Source organism: Equus przewalskii, chromosome 10, assembly GCF_037783145.1.
Source record: "Equus przewalskii isolate Varuska chromosome 10, EquPr2, whole genome shotgun sequence".
NCBI lineage: Eukaryota > Metazoa > Chordata > Mammalia > Perissodactyla > Equidae > Equus > Equus przewalskii.
This window is the reverse complement of record NC_091840.1, coordinates 6687828-6710545: the sequence shown is the minus strand read 5'-3', so window position 1 is coordinate 6710545 and position 22718 is coordinate 6687828. Positions and strand designations below refer to the sequence as shown.

The 22718-nt window shown below is 45.2% G+C and overlaps 1 protein-coding gene and 1 pseudogene across 4 annotated transcripts in view; one reads left to right on the top strand and one right to left on the bottom strand.

Annotated features, from left to right (window-relative positions):
* The window catches only part of NUP85 (nucleoporin 85), a 30567-nt gene extending 7924 nt beyond the window's left edge, over positions 1-22643 (top strand). For 2 of the 4 annotated variants that reach the window (XM_008513248.2, XM_008513250.2), the window contains exons 4-19: positions 2128-2198; positions 3029-3072; positions 4362-4431; positions 5893-6014; positions 9506-9640; positions 9745-9867; positions 10082-10213; positions 10461-10567; positions 18432-18515; positions 18671-18736; positions 18944-19095; positions 19862-19979; positions 20083-20183; positions 21408-21559; positions 21969-22070; positions 22455-22643. In XM_008513248.2, coding sequence (XP_008511470.1) covers positions 2128-2198; positions 3029-3072; positions 4362-4431; positions 5893-6014; positions 9506-9640; positions 9745-9867; positions 10082-10213; positions 10461-10567; positions 18432-18515; positions 18671-18736; positions 18944-19095; positions 19862-19979; positions 20083-20183; positions 21408-21559; positions 21969-22070; positions 22455-22556 — 1681 coding nt within the window. In that variant the 3' untranslated portion in view covers positions 22557-22643. Of the gene's footprint in view, positions 1-2109; positions 2199-3028; positions 3073-4361; positions 4432-5892; positions 6015-9505; positions 9641-9744; positions 9868-10081; positions 10214-10460; positions 10568-18431; positions 18516-18670; positions 18737-18943; positions 19096-19861; positions 19980-20082; positions 20184-21407; positions 21560-21968; positions 22071-22454 lie in introns of all 4 variants that reach the window. The other 2 variants (XM_070561455.1, XM_070561456.1) reach the window with 1 other exon arrangement.
* Positions 17396-18391, bottom strand: LOC103546601 (DNA-directed RNA polymerases I, II, and III subunit RPABC4 pseudogene; annotated as a pseudogene).
* Positions 22644-22718: the final 75 nt, after the last annotated feature.

The window sequence follows — 22718 nt, the reverse complement described above, 5'->3', positions numbered from 1 at the left end:
TGTTGATATTTGTATTGGGAAAAACCCAGTTTTTCTCTACTCCTGTGTTTCTCCTTTACTCTCACACTCCTGCCAACTCACAACAACAGATGTGTGGGAGTTTCTCCCACCAAGCAATTCTCTGACACCAGCTAGGTGTCCTCCAGTTTAACTCAGTTCTACCTGGAGATAGTGTCAGATCCCACAGGTTAAGGGCTCAGATGCCAACTGCAAGTAGTGGGTCCCCAGGTTACCCACAACTTCTGTCCGACTTGGCTACAAATCAGAGGTCCCCAGGACCCCCTCGGGTTTGATTAATTTACTGGAGCAGCTAGCAAATCAGGGAAACACTTACTTATGTTTACCAGTTTATGAAAGGATATAATAAAAAGGATACAGATGGATAGCCAGATAAAGAGGTACACAGGGCGAGGTCTGGTAGGGTCCTGAGCACAGGAACTTCTGTCCTCATGGAGTTGGGGTGTGTCACCCTCCTGTTATGTGGATGTGTTCACCCACTTGGAAGCTCTTTGAACCCCATGCTATTGGGATTTTATGGACGTTTCCTCACGTAGGCACAGTCAGTTATGAACTCCATTTGCAGTCACTCACCCCTCTAGTGAAGTGGGGGACAGGGCTGAAAATTTTAAGCTTCTAATCATGACTTGTTCTTTCTGGTGACCAGCCCCCATCCAGGAGCCATCCAAGAACCCACCTGGAGTCACCTCATCAGAACAAAAGATGCTCATAGTGCTCTTATCACTTAGGAATTTACAAAGGTTTTAGAGACCAGGGGTGAAGACCAAATATATGTTTCTTATTATAAATCACAATATCACAATATTTTACTTCCTTGATAAAAACAAATCTTGTAATTTCCTGAAGGCAGTGACCCTGTCTTATTTACATGGGCCCTCTGTTCCCACATCTTGCACATCTGTACAGTAGGTGCTCCAAAACGTTTGAATAAATGAGTGCATATGTGAATATCCTACTAACAGTGGGTTGGTAGCTTCTGTTTTGTGCATGGAGGCCAGCATATCATGTTTTTTTGGCTGGTGAGTTACTTATCTGGGTCTGATTCTTGACTGAAAAGGGTACAGAGTAGTGAGGATTAGGTGAAATAATGCGTGCAAATCGTTTCACCCCCTTTGCCAGCCCTGTTGTAGGCCATATATAGAATGTAGCTACTATTCATTTTTAAATGGAGCCAATAGGTGGCCTTTAGTTCTCTTTATCTACAACTAGTAATGTTTTTCTTGGTAAAGATCTCCATGTTGGTAACTAACAACCAATTAATTGCTTTCTTGTGGGTGTTTGTTTTGTTCTATTTCCTTTCTTAAAAATTTTATTTTGAACTAATTTTAGACATAAAAAAATACAAAAATAATAGATTTCTGTACATCCTTCACACAGCTTCCCTGATGTTAATATCTTACATAACCATATTATTGTTACTTAAACCAAGAAACTTAACCATGGATGCAATGTAATTAACTATAGCCTTTATTTGAATTTCACCAACTTTTCCACTAATGTCCTTTTTTTCCCTCTTCTGCAACTAAATGGGGTTACATTTAGTTTTTCTCCTTAAGTCTCTTTCATGACCTTGACATTTGAAAAGTATTGACCAATTATTTTGGAGACTGTCCCTCAATTTGGGTTTGTCTGATGTTTTCTCATGATTGTACAAAGGTTATGCATTTTTAGCAAGAATACCACAAAAGTGGTATGATATTTCCTTCTCAGTACATCACATCATGAGAGTCGTGATGCTGATGTTTTATTACTGGTGATGTTGACCTTGATCACTTGGTTAACGTGGTTTCTACTGGGTTTCTCTACTATAAAGTTACCATCTGTCCCTTTGTCTTATTTTTCCTCAAATTTTCAACCACTAATTTTAGTGTCCATCAATATCATCTGCAACAATTAATATCAGTATGGATTCATGGATATTTATTTTATTCCATGGCTTATATAGTCTTCTATTTATTTTGTTCACGTTGTTCCAGCGTTGGCCATTAGGAGTTCCTTCAAGTTGGCGCCTGTCTTTTATCAAGTGCCTATCTTTTTTTGAGAATTTCCTTACTTTGTATCACCACAGGATGTTCCAGGCTTATCTTGTAGTCATTTCATTTTTTGTAGATTGGTTCGAGTGAGTAAAAACTACCGATCAGTCATAAGAGCGTGTATGGAGGAAATGCACCAAGTTGCAAGTAAGATTTTGTCTGTGTATATGTGATAGTAATTCAAGTATTTATCTGGCTGTAAATATTACAAAGTAAACTCTGACTGACATTCTAGTTCAGAACTCTTATTTTCCCATCTTACATAATCCTTAATTTTTTGGCAAACATCTTGAGTACATTTTCAAGTTAGAACATACTGAGTTGACAGGTATGAGGCTAAAGGGCCAAATTAAGGATGTTTGAAAATCTCATTCCCAGATCTCTGATCTTGGTGATTTAAAGTCTCCATAACTATGAGAGCCACATGACTCCTGGATGCCAGATACAATCTGTTTTTTTCCCTAAAGATCGGCACCTGAGCTAAAAACTATTGCCAATCTTCTTTTTTTTTTTTCTCTGCTTTTTCTCCCAAATCCCCCCAGTAGATAGTTGTATATTTCAGCTGTGGCTCCTTCTAGTTGTGGCATGTGGGATGCTGCCTCAGCGCAGCCTAATGAGTGGTGCCACGTCTGCGCCCAGGATCTGAACCGGCAAAACCCTGGGCTGTGAAAGCAGAGAGTGCAAACCTAACTACTCGGCCACGGGGCCAGCCCCCGGATAGAATCTTGTATAACACGGTGGTCTCTTCTTGCTCTTGGCCGTGGTGCAGTTGACAGTGCTGCTTGTAACTTGAGGGCCTTGGTTTGAGGATCACTGATCTACAACAAAGAGTTAGGAAGCATTTAAAAAATAGCAGTAGTAAAAGTGCCTGGTCATCAGAAGACACAATGGCACAAGCCACAGAACCTGGTCTATGAACATAAAACACTAAGACTGCAAGTGTCATTGCTCACTTAAAATGTTTTGTGTTTTGGTAGTTGCTGCCAAAGATCCAGCCTGTAGCCGCCAGTTCAGCAGCCAGGTAAGGGGAGCCACCTTTATTGTTCTGGCACCTTTATGTCTTTCTGCATCCTTGACACCCACCTCAGGTGGCTTTGCAGTCACTGTTTTTGCTGAAGTTTGTCTTCTTTCCAGGTAGACAGGTAAGTCCTTGGGGTGATAAGGACTGTCTTGAACTTCCTGATGCCCCCTTCAAGGCCTAGTACATTGGAACACAAGGATGTACTTGATAAATACTTGTATGAGTTTTCAGTTCTTAAGGGAAAAATGAATCCTAACCACATTGTGTCACCCGAGATAGTGAGCTGAGGTTTTGAAACCACTGCTTAGTTTTTTTTGGGCGGGGAGGGGGGAGAATACCCCTGAGCTAACATCTGCCACCAATCCTCCTCTTTTCTTCTCTTTTCGCTGAGGAAGACTGACCCTGAGCTAATACCCGGGCCCATCTTCCTCTACATTTTTATATGTGGGACACCTGCCACAGCGTGGCTTGACAAGCGGTGCGTAGGTCCGCACCCAGGATCTGAACTGGCAAACCCGGGGCTGTCGAAGCTGAATGGGCGGACTTAACTGCTACGCCACTGGGCCAGCCCCTGCTTAGTCTTATAAACTGTACTCAACTCATGAACCAGCATTTTTACTGAGCTGCAAGTTGTTGTACTTTAGTTGGAGCTGGACGATGACTAAGTGTCCTCTTTCTTTGCTGGAATCTTGGTGGTGTTCAAACTCAGTAGTGAATAAGGCCTGATGCACTGTCTCTAGAGTCAGCAAAGCATTTATTTTCCCTTGTGAAGAAGGTGTTCTGTGTTTGTGTACGGAAGGGTGGTGGGGAAGAGGCGATGGCGTGTTCCTCAGGGCAGGGTCTAGACCTGATTTATTTTGGGGTCTTATATTGGGTTTGCCTTTTAATAGACTGTTTGCTAAACTTCAGACCTTTGAATACCAACTCCACAATTTTTGCTATATCTGTACATTTCTTGTAATATTATTTACTGAATATTTTTCTAAAAATCGTCTTCTGTTTTTACTCAAAGCCTCTTCCTAAACTGTAATATACATCAAGGTCATGGGTGTGATGAGCTAGTTATATTTTTCTAACGCACATTAAACTAAAACCACAACGATTAAGATTGAAAAACGTTAGTCTGCGCCTCGCCCCCTTTATTCTCACTGGCTGCCCTGTGGGAAGCTCTGCCATACGAATGGTCAGTGAACGTTGAGCTGTGATTCAAGCCCTGCTTTTGTTCTTTGCTCCAAGAGCAAATCTCATGAATGTTTTCAGTCAAAACTTTGTCTCCATTTCTCCTTTAGGTCTCCATTTTGTCAGCAATGGAGCTCATTTGGAACCTTTGTGAGATTCTTTTTATTGAAGTAGCCCCAGGTGAGCATGGAATGATCCTGTGACAGTGTCAAAGGTGTCCCCCTGTCCTTTCGTCTTTGTCTTTCCTGTGTGCTCTGGTGAGTGATTCGTTGCCTAGAATGCTCTTTTCATCAGCATAACCTTCAGAAAGCATTACATAACACCTGAAGAAGCCTGCCATTGGGCCAGACACTGCAAAAAGAATCAGACACAATGCCTTCTAGTAACCTAAAATTTAGGCAGGTGGCCCCTGAAAAATACCAACAGAACAGATGTTAAACTAGTGTGTGAAAGGAGTGGTCAATATTTCTGTCATGGGCTGGTCAAGCTTAGGAAAGTTTGCGGAGAAGCTAGAGGAGAGGCCTGGAACAGGTTCTTCCTCAGCCGCAGAAGGAAGCAGTTCTGCCAGCACCTTGACGTCAGACTCTAGCCTCCAGAACTGGGAGACAGTACATTTCTGTTGTTTAAAAGAAAAGAAATTAAATAAGGAAAAGAAAGTTTTAGGGATGTGAAGAGGGATTAGGTGATGGGAGGCAAAGTCACTTTGAGAATTCTGTTGCTAGTGCTTGGGGCTGGGACAACCCTGCACATTATCTGTCCATTTCCAATTATTCCATTGACCTTGAATTAAATTGTGGTCAGTACAGTGTCCTGGATTGAGTGGGCTCTCTGTAAGGCATTTGCATTCTTTTTTTTTTTTTTGGAGGAAGATTAGCCCTGAGCTGACTACTGCCAATCCTCTTCTTTTTGCTGAGGAAGACTGGCCCTGAGCTAACATCCATGCCCGTCTTCCTCTACTTTATACATGGAACGCCTACCACAGTATGGCTTTTGCCAAACGGTGCCATGTCTGCACCCGGGATACGACCCAGCGAACCCCAGGCTGCCAGGAAGCGGAACGTGCGCACTTAACCACTGCACCATCAGGCTGGCCCCGCATTTGCATTCTTTTAATGGTTTATGTTTGCTGTTATCCATAAACAAGTGTTAATAATCTCTCTGCAGTCATAGCTTTTTATTTATACTCCTGTTAAAGCACTGGGCAACTTGAAATTAAAATTAGTGGGTTTTATGCCTATCTCCTCCAGTAGATTTTTGAGGGATGTCACTGTTTTTATCATCATTGCATACCTAGCACCTAGTCAGTATCAGTCCCTAAATGGCCATTACTTACATAGCCACTGGGTGTTGCATAGTTGTGAAGAATCTGGGGGTGGTGGGGGGTGGTGAGGTCTCTCTTCATCCCTTTCCAGGATTCAGTGAAAGGTGGAGCTGCCTGGCACAGAGGAAGTATTCCACAAAAGTCCATTTGCTAGCCTAGTCCTCTATTTAGGACCACATGTGTGCCCATGTAAGAGGGATAAACCACTTCCACTTCCTACATAGCTCGTCTGCCCTACATTCTCTGTCTGTACTATGGGAAAGTGAAATTTTCTGCAGATGGAGCTGAGGCTTTTGTGTGATGAGAGTCTTTCCTCCCAGCTGGCCCTCTCCTCCTGCATCTCCTTGACTGGGTCCGACTGCACGTGTGTGAAGTGGACAATTTGTTGGCAGATGTTCTGGGCAGTGAGAATCCAAGGAAACACGAGAGCTTCTGGAAGTTGGTAAGGACCTCGTGCAGCCCGGCCCTCCCTGCCTTTCACCTCATATTCTCTGTTCCGCAGTGTTCGCAGGCAGGCCTGAAGGTTGCTGCTGAGCATGTGTGTGCTCGGCCTGGCTGTTTGAGTCTATGTGGAGACACTCTTAGATCTTTTCTTGCCTGCTCCGTAGGAGAGTTTAGAACTAAGTTATCATGTAAAAAAGTAATGCTTTGCAGACTTGCCAGTGAGAAGAGAAATTTGATTTCTTTGTAGATCCAATGAACAGAAGACTTGAAGACAGCACAAAACCAATTGACAGGGGCTGGGGTGGGTGATGTAACTGAGTGTGAGGGTTGTTTGAGATGATCAAAATGTTTCAAAACTGGGTTGTGGTGATGGTGCACAATTCTGTAAACTTACGAAAACTCATTGAATTAGACACCAAATAGGAGAATGTTGATAATATGTAAATTATATCTTAATAAAGCTATTACACGAAAAGATTGATCCCAGGGTCATTTTGGATTATCAGTTTGGGAGTCAGTGAGTATGTCAGGTGTGTGTATGTGCTTGTATGTATGCAGTGCCAATGACAGCTGTGCTCGCTTTCATTCACCTCTGCTGACCTGTGACCCAGCTGGGCGGTAGCAGGGAGGAGGTTGCTAGTTGACCTGAGTAATGGAAGGTTGATTAAACTCATAAAATCTGGAACTCAGGTGGGGAATTGTTGCTTTTGGGGCTCTTCCACGGCCTTTTGGTGCCGGGAGGTCTGTGCAGGTAAGGAGAGAGCCCTTGCTCAGGAAGTATTGGGCCCAGGTTTTGAGTCTCTGATTCATTCACTGAGTAGTGACTACTACTGTTTGCAAGGCACTGAGGAAACAACCATGATCAAAGCGGCCCAAGATTCCTGTCCTTATGGAGCTTACATTCTGGGTGAGGAGACAGGGAATAGATATAGAAACAAGCGAAATATGTCGCATGTGTAGTAGTGAAGTGCTATGGAGAGGAATAAAGCACGGGAGGGGAATTAGGAGTGCTAGAGTGAGGGGAGTCAACGAAGGCCTCACTCCTGAGGTGATGTGTGAATAGAGACCTGAAGGAGGTGAGGAGGGGAGCTGTGCTTATGAAAGGAGAGAAGAACATCCAGACAGCGAGACCTGCAGATGCTGTGTCCTAGAGACAGAGTAGGACGAGGAATGACAAGGAGGCCAGTGAGCCAGGAGCAGCATAAGCAAGAGAGAGAGTTGGGGAGATAAGGACAGAGAAATAGAGGGCCACGTCTAGAGGGATTTCTGGGCTGTCATAGGACTTTAGCTTTTAGGGAGGCAATATAGCAGAGGGGTAAGGAGATGGTCTATGGTACCAGACTACCCGGGTTAGCATCCTGGCTCTGCCTCTTACTAGCTGTGAGGTCTTGGGTGAGTTACTTAACAGCCTTTAGTTTCCTCATCTGTACAATGGATAATAAGAACACTTACCCCATAGAGCTATTATGATTAAATTAGTTGAAGGACACAAATGTGTATCAGCTGGTTGATGGACACAGTAAGAGTTCCTGTTGTACTCCTGAGTCAGATGGGATGAGGGGGGCTTTGGAGAGCTGAGCAAAGAAGAGCTGTGATCTGACTTGGGTTTTCAAAGGCTCTTTGGGCTGCCCTACTGAGAATAGCAAGGGTGGAAGCAGAGAGACCAGTCTGGAGGCTGTGGTACTAAACCAGACAGAGATGGTGCTGACTTGGACAAGGGGAGGAGCTGAGCAGAGGAGATAGTAAGAGGTGATTAGATTCTGGATGCAGTTTAAAGATACAGTTGATGGGATTTTCTAATGGATTGAATGTGAGTGTGTAAGAAATAGAAGAATGTGGGAAGATCAGGTTAGTGAGTTGCAGGCAACCAGGTGTTTACTTTTAGATATGCTTAAGATGCCTCTGAGGTCCAAGTGGAGCCATTGACTAGGCAGTAGGATATACCAGTCTGGAATTCAGAGAAGGAATTCCAGGCTAGAGAGAAAAATCAAAGACTTGTCAGCATACTGTATATCCTTGGCTCTTTTGAGCATGACTTACAGTAAGAAAAATTTTAGGGGCCATCCCTGTGGCCAAGTGGTCAAGTTTGCACGCTCCAGTTCAGCAGCCCATAGTTTTGCTGGTTCGGATCCTGGACACGGACCTAGTACCACTCATCAGGCCATGGCATCCTGCATAGCAGAGCCAGAGGGACCTACAACTACAATATACAGCTATGTACTGGGGGGCTTTGGGGAGAAGAAGAAAAAAAAAAACAGAAAATTGGCAACAAATGTTAGGTGCCAATCTTAAGAAAAAATCATACTTTGTATATTTTACATATATACTTGTATGTATATACTGTTGATTTTCATTATTCATGATAGTTACGGTGTATAAAGTTGCCTGGAAAACTGAATTAGTAATTATTGAACCATTGCTCCTAGGTGAATACAGGGTTCCTTCGAAGCTCTGGTCACAACATTTTTGTCAGCTAATCAATATATTACCTTGTTTTGTGTATGTTTCTGTTTAAAGACACTGTATTTAATATACAGTATTGATTCATTAACGTTGAACTCAGGGCCACCAGCAGTGTAATGCATTCCTGATCGAAGCTTATCTAACGTGTATCCTCTCCATATGGCACATCACAGCCTTCTTGGCACTTAGGAACACTGGACAGCACTTCAGCACTATGCTTGGGGCCCAAAAGAAAGCACAAAAATATAAAAAAATGTGGCACTAAATAAATCAGGAGGGGCCAGCCCCGTGGCTGAGTGGTCAAGTTCGCGCGCTCGGCTTCGGCGGCCCAGGGTTTTGCTGGTTCAGATCCTGGGTGCGGACGTGGTACCGCTCATCAAGCCGTGCTGAGACAGCATCCCACGTGCCACAACTAGAAGGACCCACAACTAAACATACATACAACTGTGTACTGGAGGGCTTTGGGGAGAAAAAGGAAAACTATAATCTTTAAAAAATAAAAAAGTAAATTGTGAGAAAGACGCTTGTTTAGTGTGAGAGCTGATACAAGAAGGTAGAGTGCCATCTTATTGGACCTCAGCTGGGAATGTGTGCATCCAGTTTTTGCTGCTTTGCATATGTCTACAAATGATGGTGAAAGCACCTCAGATATTGATTTGGGGGTTACAAATTTTAGCAAGTAGACAAATTCACTGAATAAAGAGGATGAACTGTATATATATTGAGTATATATGTATTACACATATATATTTGAACTGAAACTTTTATGATCCCATACTTCATTTGATGCACTATGATATTTTCTATTTCATTTATTTTTTAAAAGTTGGTCACAACCTGTAATAGGTTACAAGGTGCAGTTTGAAAAGCATGGTAAAGGTTAAAACCATGAGACTGGGTGCACTAGATGACCTCTGGAGGGAAGGAACCCTCACGCTTCTTCAAGGCTAGGAAGCCAAATTGTGGTTGGAGGGGACTGGCTTCCGGGCCTCCTGTGAATGCTCATGTTCTTGTTTGTCCTCTCAGGTGACCATCTTGGTGCTGCAGGGCCGGCTGGATGAGGCCCGACAGATGCTCTCCAAGGAAGCCGACAGCAGTCCCACCTCTGCAGGCATGTGCCGAATCCTGGGGGACTTGATGAGGACAATGCCTGTGCTCAGCGTATGTGACAACAGCCCTGCTCTGCTGGGTCACGGGAGACGGGTATTTCATTAAGCATAAGGGGTTTGTGTGGTGATGGCACCTCGCTGCATTTCTCCCCTTAGCCTGGTACCACTCAGACTCTAACGGAGCTGGAGCTGAAGTGGCAGCACTGGCACGAGGAATGTGAGCGGCACCTCCAGGATGGCACGTTCGCCTCCAGTCCTCACCTGGAGTCTCTCTGCAAGGTCTGTGGGAGGCAAGTCCACGTTGCACTCCAAGTTGGCGTCCCTCGGGCTGTGGCACCTAGCAAAGCCATAGCAGGAACTTAGTGCCCCTTGGACAGGGCTATCCGTCAGCTCTGCCGGGAAGGAGAGAGCTTTCATACTAGGTGCTCTAGTTGAGATCGGGAGAGTTATAGAGAAGTCCCTCCTGGAGCTAAAGGAAAACATGTCTTCTCAGATCATGCTGGGAGACGAAGCTGCCTTGTTGGAGCAGAAGGAGCTTTTGAATAACTGGTATCATTTCCTGGTGACCCGGCTCCTGTATTCTCATCCCACAGTAAAACCCATTGATCTGCACTTCTATGCCCAGGTGAGTCTGAGCTCCACTGGGTCAGGGTGGGGAGTAGGAATCCTGGGGCCGCTGCTCCCTGCTGGGTCGTTTTCGGCATGTGGCCTCTTTGAGCTGAACCTCCCTGGAGATCAGGAAGGGGCTTTTTATTGGCCCTTTTTGAAGGGCTCCATCGCCCTTCTCTAGGGTTCCCTACACAGCAGCCTTACCCGCCCCCTTGAGTCTCTGCTTCCATCTGGGAATTGAGTGGGTCCCCACCTTTCCACAGTCCAGCCTTGACCTGTTTCTGGGAGGTGAGAGCAGCCCAGAACCCTTGGACAACATCTTGATGGCAGCCTTTGAGTTTGACATCCACCAAGTGATCAAGGAGTGCAGGTAGGACCTGCTGCATGACCACCGTTCTAACTTCTTTAGGTGTGCAATTCAGTGGCATTAAGTACATTCACAATGTTATACAACCCATCATCAGCATCCTTTTCTAGAATGTCTTGTTCCTTCTTGCTGGTGTCTTAACCTTCTTCCTGCAGACCTGCTCCCCTCCCCAGCCACATGTAGGTGGGTAACAGCTTCTCTCTTGACAAACTTGGGGTCCTTCCTGAGGCTTGAGGACTACCATATTTATAACAATTTCCATTTCAGGGATGTTTACTTACAGTAACATTGCAGGAAATTACTTGGATATTTAAAATCCAGAAAAAGCCAACAAACCTGTTTCTTGGAATCTAATGGACACGCAACCATCTTAAGGGACAGTCCTTCTCAACAATCGCACTCTCTCATGAGCCAAGGGTTATCATACATTGGGCTCCTGGCTGGGTCTCTTCAGAGCAGGGATTCTATACCAGCCCTCTCCCCAAAAGAGTGTCCCATCATTGCATTGAAACTGCAGCAAGGCAGGAAAGGGAGTGTTAAACATAATGAATCAAAGGTAAAGCTTTCTAGAAATTTCCGTAGATAAGTAAAGAATTTTCCCTCCCTTCTTGTGCAGCCTCGACAAGTGGGTGTTGCACTGAAGACTCCTGGAAGGGAGAAAGTTGGGAACTGCAGCAGATGGCCCTGCTCAAGTATCAAATTCACTGGCCTCAACTGGATCATTTTTAGTGGATCTGGGCAATGGGAAGGGTTCCTTTCCTGCTACCTGCTCTTCCTTGAAGCCAGGGCTTCAAGAAAAATGATGCTGGATTTGGAGAAAGAAAACGGGTTTTGTGTCAGTATTCTTTTCATAGACCTATAAAATCCAGACTTAGTAGGAGCTAGACGATAACTTATAGAACTGAACTGGTGGCGGGTGTGGGGGACCTCTGCATGGAGGGGTTAGTGAGAATAACTTAAAAGCACGCGCACATCATTTTTTGGCTTTGGCAGTGTTTCTCCTATAATTTGAAGTAACAGGCATTCCTAAATATACTATTACAGCAGTGGGTTATTTCTACTAGGACTTCCTTCATAAGCCACATCTGGATATTTAGAAACAAAACAGATTTGAGCAGAACAAGGAGGAAGGAAAATAGAAAGGGAAAGCATGCTGTTCTTTTCAGTGACTTAGGAAAAAAAAAAGATAGAGAAGTGCCAATGAAGAGGAGTGGCTTTTATGAATATGACAGAAAATGGCATCCCCCTCATGTCAGGCTTGCAGCCCCTTGCTCTGGGCATCTGTCTGCCCTGGCACACAGGAAAGGATCTGAGGTATTTCTGTTAGCTGTAAATCTCAGAGCTTGGGTTTTTCTCATCAGGAATCTACTTCCTATCCCATTCTGAAAGAGGCGCTGAAAACAAGTTGCAGGACCTCATCCCAGGAAGTGAAGGACTGAAGTATCTTCCGAGAGAGAAGCAGTTTTAGAGATGCGCCTGCCTGGATGGGAGGGGTTGGATTTGGGGTCTTGTGAGCACTTCGTTTCTCATGGGTTGTACTGGTCAGTTCCTGAGGGAGAGGGGCCTCTGTCTGGAGTTGGACCAGTTGGCTGGAGGTATAGGGAAGCCTTGCTGCTTTGGGGGTGATATCAGCTGGGTTCATGATTACTGTGTGAAAGGGGAATGAGGGGAAACCTTTCTAAAGGCACTGGAAGGGAGGTTTCTGTGGGCACCTGACTACCCCATGTCAACTATGCCAGACCCTAAAGGGGAGAAGGGGCACTGAGGGGTCCTGAAGCAGAGCATAAAGGCCCTTGGAGGCCAGAGTTCATAAGCCCCTGCTAAAGGGCCACATGTTTGCTAGTTATCCCCACAGCTGAAAGGAGAAGTTGGGAATCCTCCCAGGGCTCATTTCCTCCCCTATGGCTTGCAACTTCCTCTAAAAGCCAGTTCCTTGCTGTCCAGTAGAAGGAAACAGCTGGCACACACTTCACTGGGAGCTAGGCGAGATAGCAGCTTCCTGGTGCTCTTAAAGTCCTCTGAAAGTATCAAGCAAAAGGGAACAGGTCTTCCTTCAAAAACTAAGAAGAGATTCAGTTTGTCTAATCTAGAATCTTCTTGCCAGAACTTTGGCCCAGCCCATAACGTTGGCCGCAGGGTGCAGTGGTGTGTGCACACCCTCACGCCCCATTTATAGAAGAGGGTCCACAGCTGCCAGGGCTCACCGAGGCAGAGGAGGGGACAGTCGGAAGATTCAGGGGTCGGGGTCAGGGGGTGACGGCAGCCCCAGTGCAGGGCACACAGTCCCTTGGGGGTTACAGTTGTTTCCTCAGGGTGGGGCCTTCACTGTGGCTCGTCCTCTGGCTCCACAGTTCCCCCTTTTCCAGCAGAGGCCACTCCAGAGCTGTTAATTAAGCCTTCCTCGCACATCTCTGAACCATGAGGTGGTTCGCTGTTCCGTGTAGACGGTGCTCTCAGAATTCTCCGTTATGCGTGTGTGAAGATCCGACATCTGTGTTGTGCAGACTTGTCCAGCCTTGCAGGGAGACCGTGCTGGCTTTGTTCAGCACTCTGTCCAGGGGGCTCGGTCACTGGAGCCATGTTGTTAGACCTCTGCCTCCAGTGGTCACTGCCCTCTGGCCTTGGAGGCTGGTGTATCCTCCTGGGGAGACACTCAAGGGCTGCACAGACTGGAGCATGCTGTGGCTCCCTCTGCTCAGGGCCCTCTTGGCCTCCTTAGCTGTGGGGTCCTCTGCAGCCACCTCGCTGACTGTTTTGCCATATGCGTCAGCTAGAAGTCTGGGTAACAGCAGGTGTACTGGAAGGCCGAGGTGTCATTTCCTCGCACCCAGCCCACACCCTCCCATCTTTTTTTCAGTGCAACTCAGTCAACATTTATTGGGCATCTATCACATGCCCCACATGGTACCAAACTTGAAGATTACAGCAGTTTTTCCTGTGTGGAATTTAGCGTCTACACTAGATGTTATGGGACCCCTTATGAGAGGATCCTTTATCAGATTGGAAAGTCAGGAAAACCTTGAAGGAGTATGCACTCAAGTTGAGTCCTGAAAAGTTCAATGAAGAACACCAGAAAAGGTCACATCAGGCCGAGAGAGAAGCATGGGAAAAGATGTAGGTGGAAAGCACTAAGGCCTGTTGCCTGCCTCAGGATCTGCAGCTGTCTCCTGAGAACCAAAGACTGAGAGGGGTTGAACTGGTGACAGGTAGGAAAGGAGTATCAAGACCAAATGTACTATTCCAAATAGTTTTGATTTTATGAAAACGGGGAGCCACTGAGGATTTTCAGCAGGCCAGTGCCATGACATTTGTATTTGAGAAAAAGCAATCTGAAGAGTGTGGAGGACGGCAGGGCCAGGAGCTGGGAGACCAATCCTAAGGCAGATACAGTCATTTGTGTGGAAAATGGTGATGGTAATAGTTAACATAAATTATTAGGCTAAGAGTTTTTATGGATTATTTTATTTTATCTTGCAACAAACCTTTGAGGTAGGTGCTATGATTTCATGCCTATCTTATACAAATGTGGAAAGTGAGCCCTGGTAAAGTCCCACTGCCAGCCAGGGGCACTGTGGGTGTCCAAATACTGTTTACTGAGCTCTTAAGCACTAGTCGGTCTAGTTCACCTTCACAAATGGATCTCACAACCAGCTATTTCTCGCTCCCTCCGCATCTGTCACCCTGGCCCAGCCGGCATCACCGTTGGCCTGAACTATTACAGGTGGCCCCTAACTGGCTTCCCCACCATCCCCTGTCCCTGTATTGTCCATTCTCACAGAATAGCCTGAGTAATCTTGTAAGTCTTAAACCCACGTCGCTCTCCTTATTCCCATCACAAGGCCCTAAGTGGCTGGCCTCTGTCTGCCTTGAAGTTTGAATGACTTAGGCTTCATTCTGAAGTGGAAACAAGACCACCTTACTTTCCACCTGAGTTATTACACTGGCTCAGTTTCCTCTATTTCAGGAATGCTCTTTCCCCTTGTCTTCTTGTGGCAGGTTCCTTCTCATCCTTCAGCCCTCTGCTCAAATAATTGCTCCCTCTTGACTAATTTTCTATATAGAACTTATTCTAAGAGGAGTGGGGATGTGCGTGTATTTTTATATGAGGCGGCAACTTGTTTTAACATCTTCTCAGTTTACACTTCCTCACCTTATATGATATTTTATTCTTCCTTAGGACTGGTCATTTCTGGTTTCATCTATTTTTGAATTTTTCATATCTTCAGTCTCAAAACACTGTACTGACCATCATAATTCTACCTTTGACAATGAGGCTGAAGGTAAAAGAACTGAACAGCCAGTCAGTGAGTAGCAGGACTGGATCTGAAGCGATTTGCAGTGCTTTTCCCATGGACGTGGCTATGCTTTTCAGCATATCCATAGTCATTGGTAAGCAGTTTAGTAGTTTGATAAGCAGTTTGTTAACTTCTAGGTCAGATTTACTGATTTTTATATTTATAAAACAGTATTCAGAAGAGTCTTCTTAGAGCAATTTAAAATCTATTTTCCAAGTTTTTTCTTAAAACAGTCCAGGTAGGCAAGAGGTAAAGTTACTTCCAATTTACAGATGAAGGGACACGCAGAGGGGACTGACTGACTGAAATGGCAGTTTTGAGTTCCAGTTATAATACCTTTTCCATTAAACCACTGACTAATTAACCAAAAACCAGTATTCAGTTAAACTACTGATAACTCAAAGGACCTTTGATGAAATCAGAACAGTTAAGAGCAACATCATCCAGTGAGTTGGAGTTTATTTAGGAGGCTGCCATAAAGAGATATCTTATTTATTGGGACTCTTTTGTCTAAAAAGGACAAAGTCAAGAAGACGCACAGCAGAATTGGAAAATTATGAGAGCCGTGGCTAAAGGAAAACCTGGACTAAAGAAGTACTCTTAAAAATTTGAGCATGGTAGTACCCTGTGTAGCACATAATGAATTTATAAAATTTAGTATTCGAGGACGGTAGTAGACATACAGGTGTTTTTAAAAATTGGCATAGATAATTTTTCTTTTTGGTGAGGTTGGTGAGGAAGATTTGCCCTGAGCTAACATCTGTGCCAGTCTTCCTGTTTTGTATGTGATGAGTGGTGTAGATCCACACCTGGGATCTGAACCCACAAACTTAGGCTGCTGAAGCAGAGCGCACCAAACTTAACCACTATGCCATGGAGCCAGCCCCCGATGATTTTTTGAATGTCAGAGACACACTCAGCTATTAAGAAAGTTGGAATATATCTAATCTTCTAAAAGAATGTTAGGGAGGCCAACATGATGTTCCATAGTGATGGAATCCTGGAACAGAGGACTATCTGAGTATCCATATCCATAAGATCAAGGTAAAAGTTTTAAACATTTATCCAATAATTCACTATAAACCAATCCCTATTCTTTTTATATCCTGAAAGCAGAACTTTTTACCTTAATGAATGATTACACCTGGGAAATTGCACCTGCCTTAATAGTCTGCTCCATCCACTTTACTTGTGGTTGAATTTGCCTTTTCTTTTTTTTTCCTTCCTGCTAGTTCTTCTCTGTAAGCCACTGCCACAGCATGGCTACTGACAGATGCACAGTGTGGTTCCACACCCAGGAACTGAACCCAGACCACCAAAGCAGTGTGTGCTGAACTTTAACCACTAGGCCATCAGGGCTGGCTCTGAATTTGCCTTTTAGAAAGCAACCATTAAAGTTTCTTTTCCCTCTCCCAAGATTTATAGTCAAGCATTATATACAAATAGAGAAAGACCTATGCCAAGTAACAAATGAAAAATATAACTCAAAATGATGTATGCACACTGACAATAAGTGCATTGCCATACTCTATACAACATGATGCTAGAGAGTTTATGAACACTTGGTGATGTGAAACACTGGTTTCCAAGGAGCTTACTTAACCAGACCTTTAGAGGGCCCTAGAAACCTTCATTTTTAACGGGCCCCAGATGATTCTAGGTTTTGATTAAAAGTGTGGTTTAGGGGGCCGGCCCTGTTGCCTAGTGATTAAGTTCATGCGCTCTGCTGTGGCAGCCCAGGGTTTCACTGGTTTGGATCCTGGGCGCTGAGATGGTGCCACTCATCAGGCCACGCTGAGGTGGCATCGCACGTGCCACAACTAGAAGGATCCACAACTAAAATACACAATTATGTACTGGAGGAATTTGGGGAGAAAAAGCAGAAAGAAAAAAAATAAGATTGGCAACAGTTGTTAGCTCAGGTGCCAATCTTTAAAAAAAAAAGTGTGATTTGGGGAAGGGCTTTTAACCTTCATGTTTGTCAGATTACATATACAGTAAATTAAATTATGAATCATGTAAATGAATAAAAATGAAATTCTTTATACAAAGTATTAATAGACCCCCTTTTTTTTTGGTGCTGAGGAAGATTCACCCTGAGCTAACATCTGTTACCAATCTTCCTCTTTTTGTTTGAGGAAGAGTCACCCTGAGCTAACGTCTGTGCTAGTCTTCCTCTGTTTTGTATGTGGATCGATGCCACAGCATGGCTGCCGATGAGTGGTGTAGGTCTGTGCCTGGGAACCGTACTCGGGCTGCTAAAGCAGAGTGTGCTGAACTTAACCACTAGGTCACGGGACCAGCCCCCTAAGATGGTTTGTTGTTTTTTTAAAGATTTTATTTGTCCTTTTTCTTCCTAAAGCCCCCCGGTACATAGTTGTATATTTTTAGTTGTGGGTCCTTCTAGTTGTGGCATGTGGGACGCCGCCTCAGTGTGGACTGATGAGCGGTGCCATGTCTGTGCCAGGATCCGAACTGGCGAAACCTGGGCTGCCGAAGCAGAGCACACGAACTTAACCACTTGGCCACGGGGCTGGCCCCCTAAGATGGTTTTTAAAGTGACATCATCTGTGTATAGTCATATTTGTAAAGATAAGTACACTAATCAAAAGCTCTACAAGATTGAGAAACATTAACAGGAAGTATAAATGCAAACATATTCCTCTGAATTCCATGTTTCATTGAGCATCAAAAACCACCAGTCTTTTAGTCTTTTATACATTATTCTGTATCCACGTTCTCTGCGTCTGATTGGATTCCTGGGTTTTATTTCATGTTCTGTGTGACATTCTTCATAGATAAATATCATTGGCTGCTGCTTTGGGGCTCAGACATCCTTCTGAGTGTCCGTTGTTAGTTCCCAGGTAGCAGAGAGAAACTCCTCACTGCGCTTCCAAACAGACTTTGGTTAGTTGCTGTCCCTCTCGTGCTTTTTTTTTTTTTTTATTAATGTTATGATAGATTACAGCCTTGTGAGATTTCAGTTGTACATTATTGTTAGTCATGTTGTGGGTACACCACTTCCCCCTTTGTGCCCTCCTCCCACCCCCCCTTTTCCCTGGTAACCACCGATCAGATCTCCTTGTCAATATGTTAACTTCCACCTATGAGTGGAGTCATATAGAGTTCGTCTTTCTCTGACTGGCTTATTTCGCTTAACATAATACCCTCGAGGTCCATCCACGTTGCTGCGAATGGGCCAATTTTGTCTTTTTTTATGGCTGAGTAGTATTCCATTGTGTATATATACCATATCTTCTTTATCCAATCATCAGTTTCTGGGCATGTAGGTTGGTTCCACGTCTTGGCTATTGTAAATAATGCTGCGATGAACATAGGGGTGCAAGGGACTCTTGGGATTTCTGATTTCAGGTTCTTAGGATAGATACCCAGTAATGGGATGGGTGGGTCATAGGGTATTTCTATTTTTAACTTTTTGAGAAATCTCCATACTGTTTTCCATAGTGCCTCTCGTGCTTTTTTAAGCAAAGTACATGTGGGGTTCCTTCTCATGCCCCATCATGTGGGCCATTGCCTCTCACCCTGCCTTTCCTTCTTGCCTTGCCTTATAGCATTGCCCTAAGCAACTGGTGGTTTGTGGCCCATCTGACAGACCTGCTGGATCACTGCAAACTCCTCCAGTCGCACAACCTCTAGTAAGTGCACTGTGGCCACGCCAACCCCCTTCTCCCCACCACCCAGGCCCTCGAGGGTGGGGCGAACCAAAGGCCTAGAAGGGAGGCTAGTTGGGCTGCACAAGGAGGCCCTGAATGGAGCAGGCCAGGAGTCTTGGTCTCATGTTTTATTCCAGCTTTGGATCCAACATGAGAGAGTTCCTCCTGCTGGAATATGCCTCAGGACTGTTTGCTCATCACAGGTAGGAAGGCCCTGAGGGGGTGGGGTGGCAGCGGGGTGCTCTTCAGCATATGGGTGCCACTGGAGCTTGGACTGTGTTCTGTCCCTTCTGGTTCCCCAGAGGCTACAGGGGTCTGGGGTAGGAGCCACCTCGGTGCCAATCCCTGAGCTCCAGAGCAGCACCTGTGCTCACCAGGCCCTCACGTCTGTCCTCCTCGGAACTTTGCAGCCTCTGGCAGCTGGGGGTGGATTACTTTGACTACTGCCCTGAGCTGGGCCGAGTTTCCTTGGAGCTGCACATTGAGCGGATCCCTCTGAGCACTGAGCAGAAAGCCCTCAAGGTGCTGCGGATTTGTGAGCAGCGACAGATGACTGAGCAAGGTGAGTTGGCCCTCCTCCCGGCACACACTCTGTGCTCACACCATGCCACCCGGACTGGAGAGAGGCCAGGCAGTGGCTTCTAAGAGGAAGCCGAAACAGGGAAATTACTGGGGAGGGACAAAGAGCTGGGGATCCATTGGGACCTAGAAGCAGTCGAGTACATTGCCTTTTAGAAAGGTCCTGGCCCATTTCTCTCATACTTACTCCAAGAGATCAGGCCTGGCGTCAGCTTTGTGTTGACCTGCCCCAAGCGGGTTGCTGTTGCTGCTAAGGCTGGCTCAGTGGAGAAGCAAGACAGGAGGCGGCTCAGGAGGAGCACAGGGAGGACACAGTGATAGAATCTGCCTCTTCTTTCTCCCCTCACTGTTGAGGGGTAAGAACCTAAGTTATTATTCTTCCCAGAGTCATTTGCATGTTTATGACCATCTGAAAGCACATGGCATTCAAGACCCAAGGGATGATAGTTCTGGCACCTGGACTGGTGATGGAGGAACTGATCTGTGGGGAGCAATAAAGGTCTTTTTGCCACCATCAAACCTACTCACAAAGCCAATTCTGCCAGGGTGGGTCATATTGTTAACAGAGGCAGGAGACAATTTATAAACCCTGGAGTTCTCAGTTTTGCCGACCAAGCTGTGTTTGCAGCTTACGGAGAGGCCGTGGAAAGCTCAGAAGAGGTGGGAAGGCTGCTCCTATCCCAGCAGGATTCAGGAATGGAGTAATTTGTAGGGTGCATGGTTCACCTTTTCTCTTGTCCGCTGCACAGTTCGCAGCATTTGTAAGATCTTAGCCATGAAAGCTGTCCGGAACAATCGCCTGGGCTCTGCCCTCTCTTGGAGCATTCGAGCCAAAGATGCGGCCTTTGCCACGCTGGTGTCAGACAGGTAGGTTCAGCTAGTGTTGGCTTCCAGTGGACTGTCTGGGAAGTTGGGAGGCTGAGGAATGGGCCTGGGACTGCTGCTCTCATCTCCAAACCTGGCCTTGCAGGTTCCTCAGGGATTACTGTGAGCGAGGCTGCTTTTCCGATTTGGATCTCATTGACAACCTGGGCCCAGCCATGATGCTCAGTGATCGACTAACATTCCTGGGTGAGTCTCTCTGGTTCTGTCCCCTGGACCTTTGGCACAAGTGGACAGTTGTGGAGATTGGAGTTCTAGACTCCTCCAGTGTTTCCTTCCTGTTAAGTCCAAACCACATAGAACCCTGTGTGCCAGACTTTGCAAAGCGTATGTTTTGGTAACGTATTTTCCAGTAATTTCAAACTTAGAGAAAAGTTGCAAAAGTAGTGATAAGGAATAAGGAATTCCTGTATACACTTTACCCAGATTCACCAATTATTTATATTTTGCCTCATATGTTTTATCATTCTCTCAGTCAATCAAGTTTTTTGGGGAACAACTGGAAAGTAAGTTGGAAACATTGGTCCCCTTTCTCCACAAATGCTCGAGCATATATTTCCTAAGAACAAGAACATCCTGTTACATAATCACAGTTATCAAAATCAGGAGATTCAACATTGTTACAATACTCTCATCTACAATCCATGTTCTGATTCCATCAGTTGTCCCACTGATGTCCCTTATTGAGTCCAGCTTCATGAGTTTAGTTACCATGTTTCTTTAGTGCCTCTGCCTTTCTTGGTGCTTCTTAACCTTGACTTTTTTGAAGTCAGTTCAGTTCTCTTGTAGCATGTCCTCAGGTTGAGTTTATCTGACCTTTCCTCGTTATCAGATTCAGATTGTGTTTGGGGCAGGAATGCTGCTGAGGCGATGTGTCCTTGAGGCTGCCTGTCCTCTTATTGGTGGAGTTTGTTCTGATCACTTGGTTAAAGTGGCATCCACCAGGTGTCTCCTCTGTGCACACTGACTTTCTTTTTGATTTAATAATTTGTGGAGATGCTTTGGGATTATTTAAATGTCTTGTTCCTCATCACACTTTGCACCCACTAGTTTTAGTAACTATTGGTGATTTTCTGACTCTCTCATTCCTTGTGTTTTAGTTAGCATTCCACCGTACAGAAGACTTGCCCTTGGCCCCATCCATTCTTTCATTTACATCAGTAATAGACTCCTGGGTTATTTGTCTCAAGGTGTTATAATCTGTGGCTCTTGTTTATTTTGATGCTTACATTCTCCCAGGTTTGGCTCTTTGGAGCCCCTTCAAAGCATGTGTTTTGAATCCTTTTGGTCTCATTGGTCCATGAACTTGGAGACAGCTCTGAAAGGATCCCCTGCTCTGTGGAACGGCTGGTCTGGAGTCTCTCTTCTCATGTGTAGGGCCAGGGGTGACCTAGTGCTCTCTTTTCTCAATAGGCAAGTACCGCGAGTTCCACCGATTGTATGGGGAGAAGCGTTTTGTTGATGCTGCTTCTCTTCTCCTGTCATTGATGACTTCTCAGATTGCCCCACGGTCTTTCTGGATGACACTACTAACAGATGCCTTGCCCCTTTTGGAGCAGAAACAGGTACAGGTTGAATCCAGTGATTTTCTTCTCTGTGTTTTGCAGTCCTTGACAGTGCTTGATTCCGTAGCTGCTGCAGATGCATACAGCTGGCCCTCCATATCTTCTCCCAAATAGGTTTCTGTATGTGCATAATCCCCCATAGCACCCACTCTGGAAATCCAATATCCACACAAGAAAAACTTCTTAATTTGAAATGAGGCAGCTGTCTATTGACCATACTCAGCCCAAGGCCCTGAGAAGAAGGGCTGGGAGTGAGAATAGGGGTGCTCTGCCCTCGCAGGGCTGCGTGTACAAAGCACACTCCTCCAAAGGGCTTGCAAGGAAGGCTGTCTCTGCATTTGGGCCCACACCCAAACCTGTGCAGGCCTTGGCTGGGGAGCAACTAAGCAAAGCAGCCTCTCTCTCCTAGGTGATTTTTTCAGCAGAGCAAACATACGAGCTGATGAGATGTCTGGAGGACTTGACCTCAGGAAGGCCAGTGCATGGAGAGCCGGATGCCCAGCGACTCCAGGTCATTTTAGTTTTCCTCTTGTTGGTTCCACAATGGAGATGAGAAAGGCTCCATCATCTCCAGCTCCCCCCACCTCCCTACACAAACACTGGCCCCTTACAAACTCATGGGCCTCTCAAGTTACCTCTTAACCTGTAACTGTGACACACCAACTTCTTTTAGGAGAAAAGGGGGTGATTTTAGTGTTCTGGTCTCTATTTTTTTTTTTTCCTGTCAATCAGTTGCACTGGTCCTTTGCATGTAGCGCTCATATTGAGAACTTGCTAGAAGCTACTACTGAATATTAAATGCCCTCTACCTACCTACCTTTGGATTAGCTAGAGCCTTTGGGAGCTTTAAAGAAGAAACACTTGCTGGGCTCATGCTGGCTCTCTTTGCTTTTAGGATGATGACATAGAGACCACCAAGGTGGAAATGCTGAGACTTGCTCTTGCACGAAATCTTGCTCGGGCAATTATAAAAGAAGGCTCATTGGAAGGTTCCTGAGGCCAGCCGAGAGCTGCTGCAACATGAATGATATCTATGGCAATGTATATAAATTTTTAGAAGAATAAATGTTTTCTTTTACAAAAATCAGGCAAGTTCTTACAGAGTCCAGCTGGGGGTTTTGTATCTAACTGCACTGTGAAGCTGAGGTGACAAAAATTA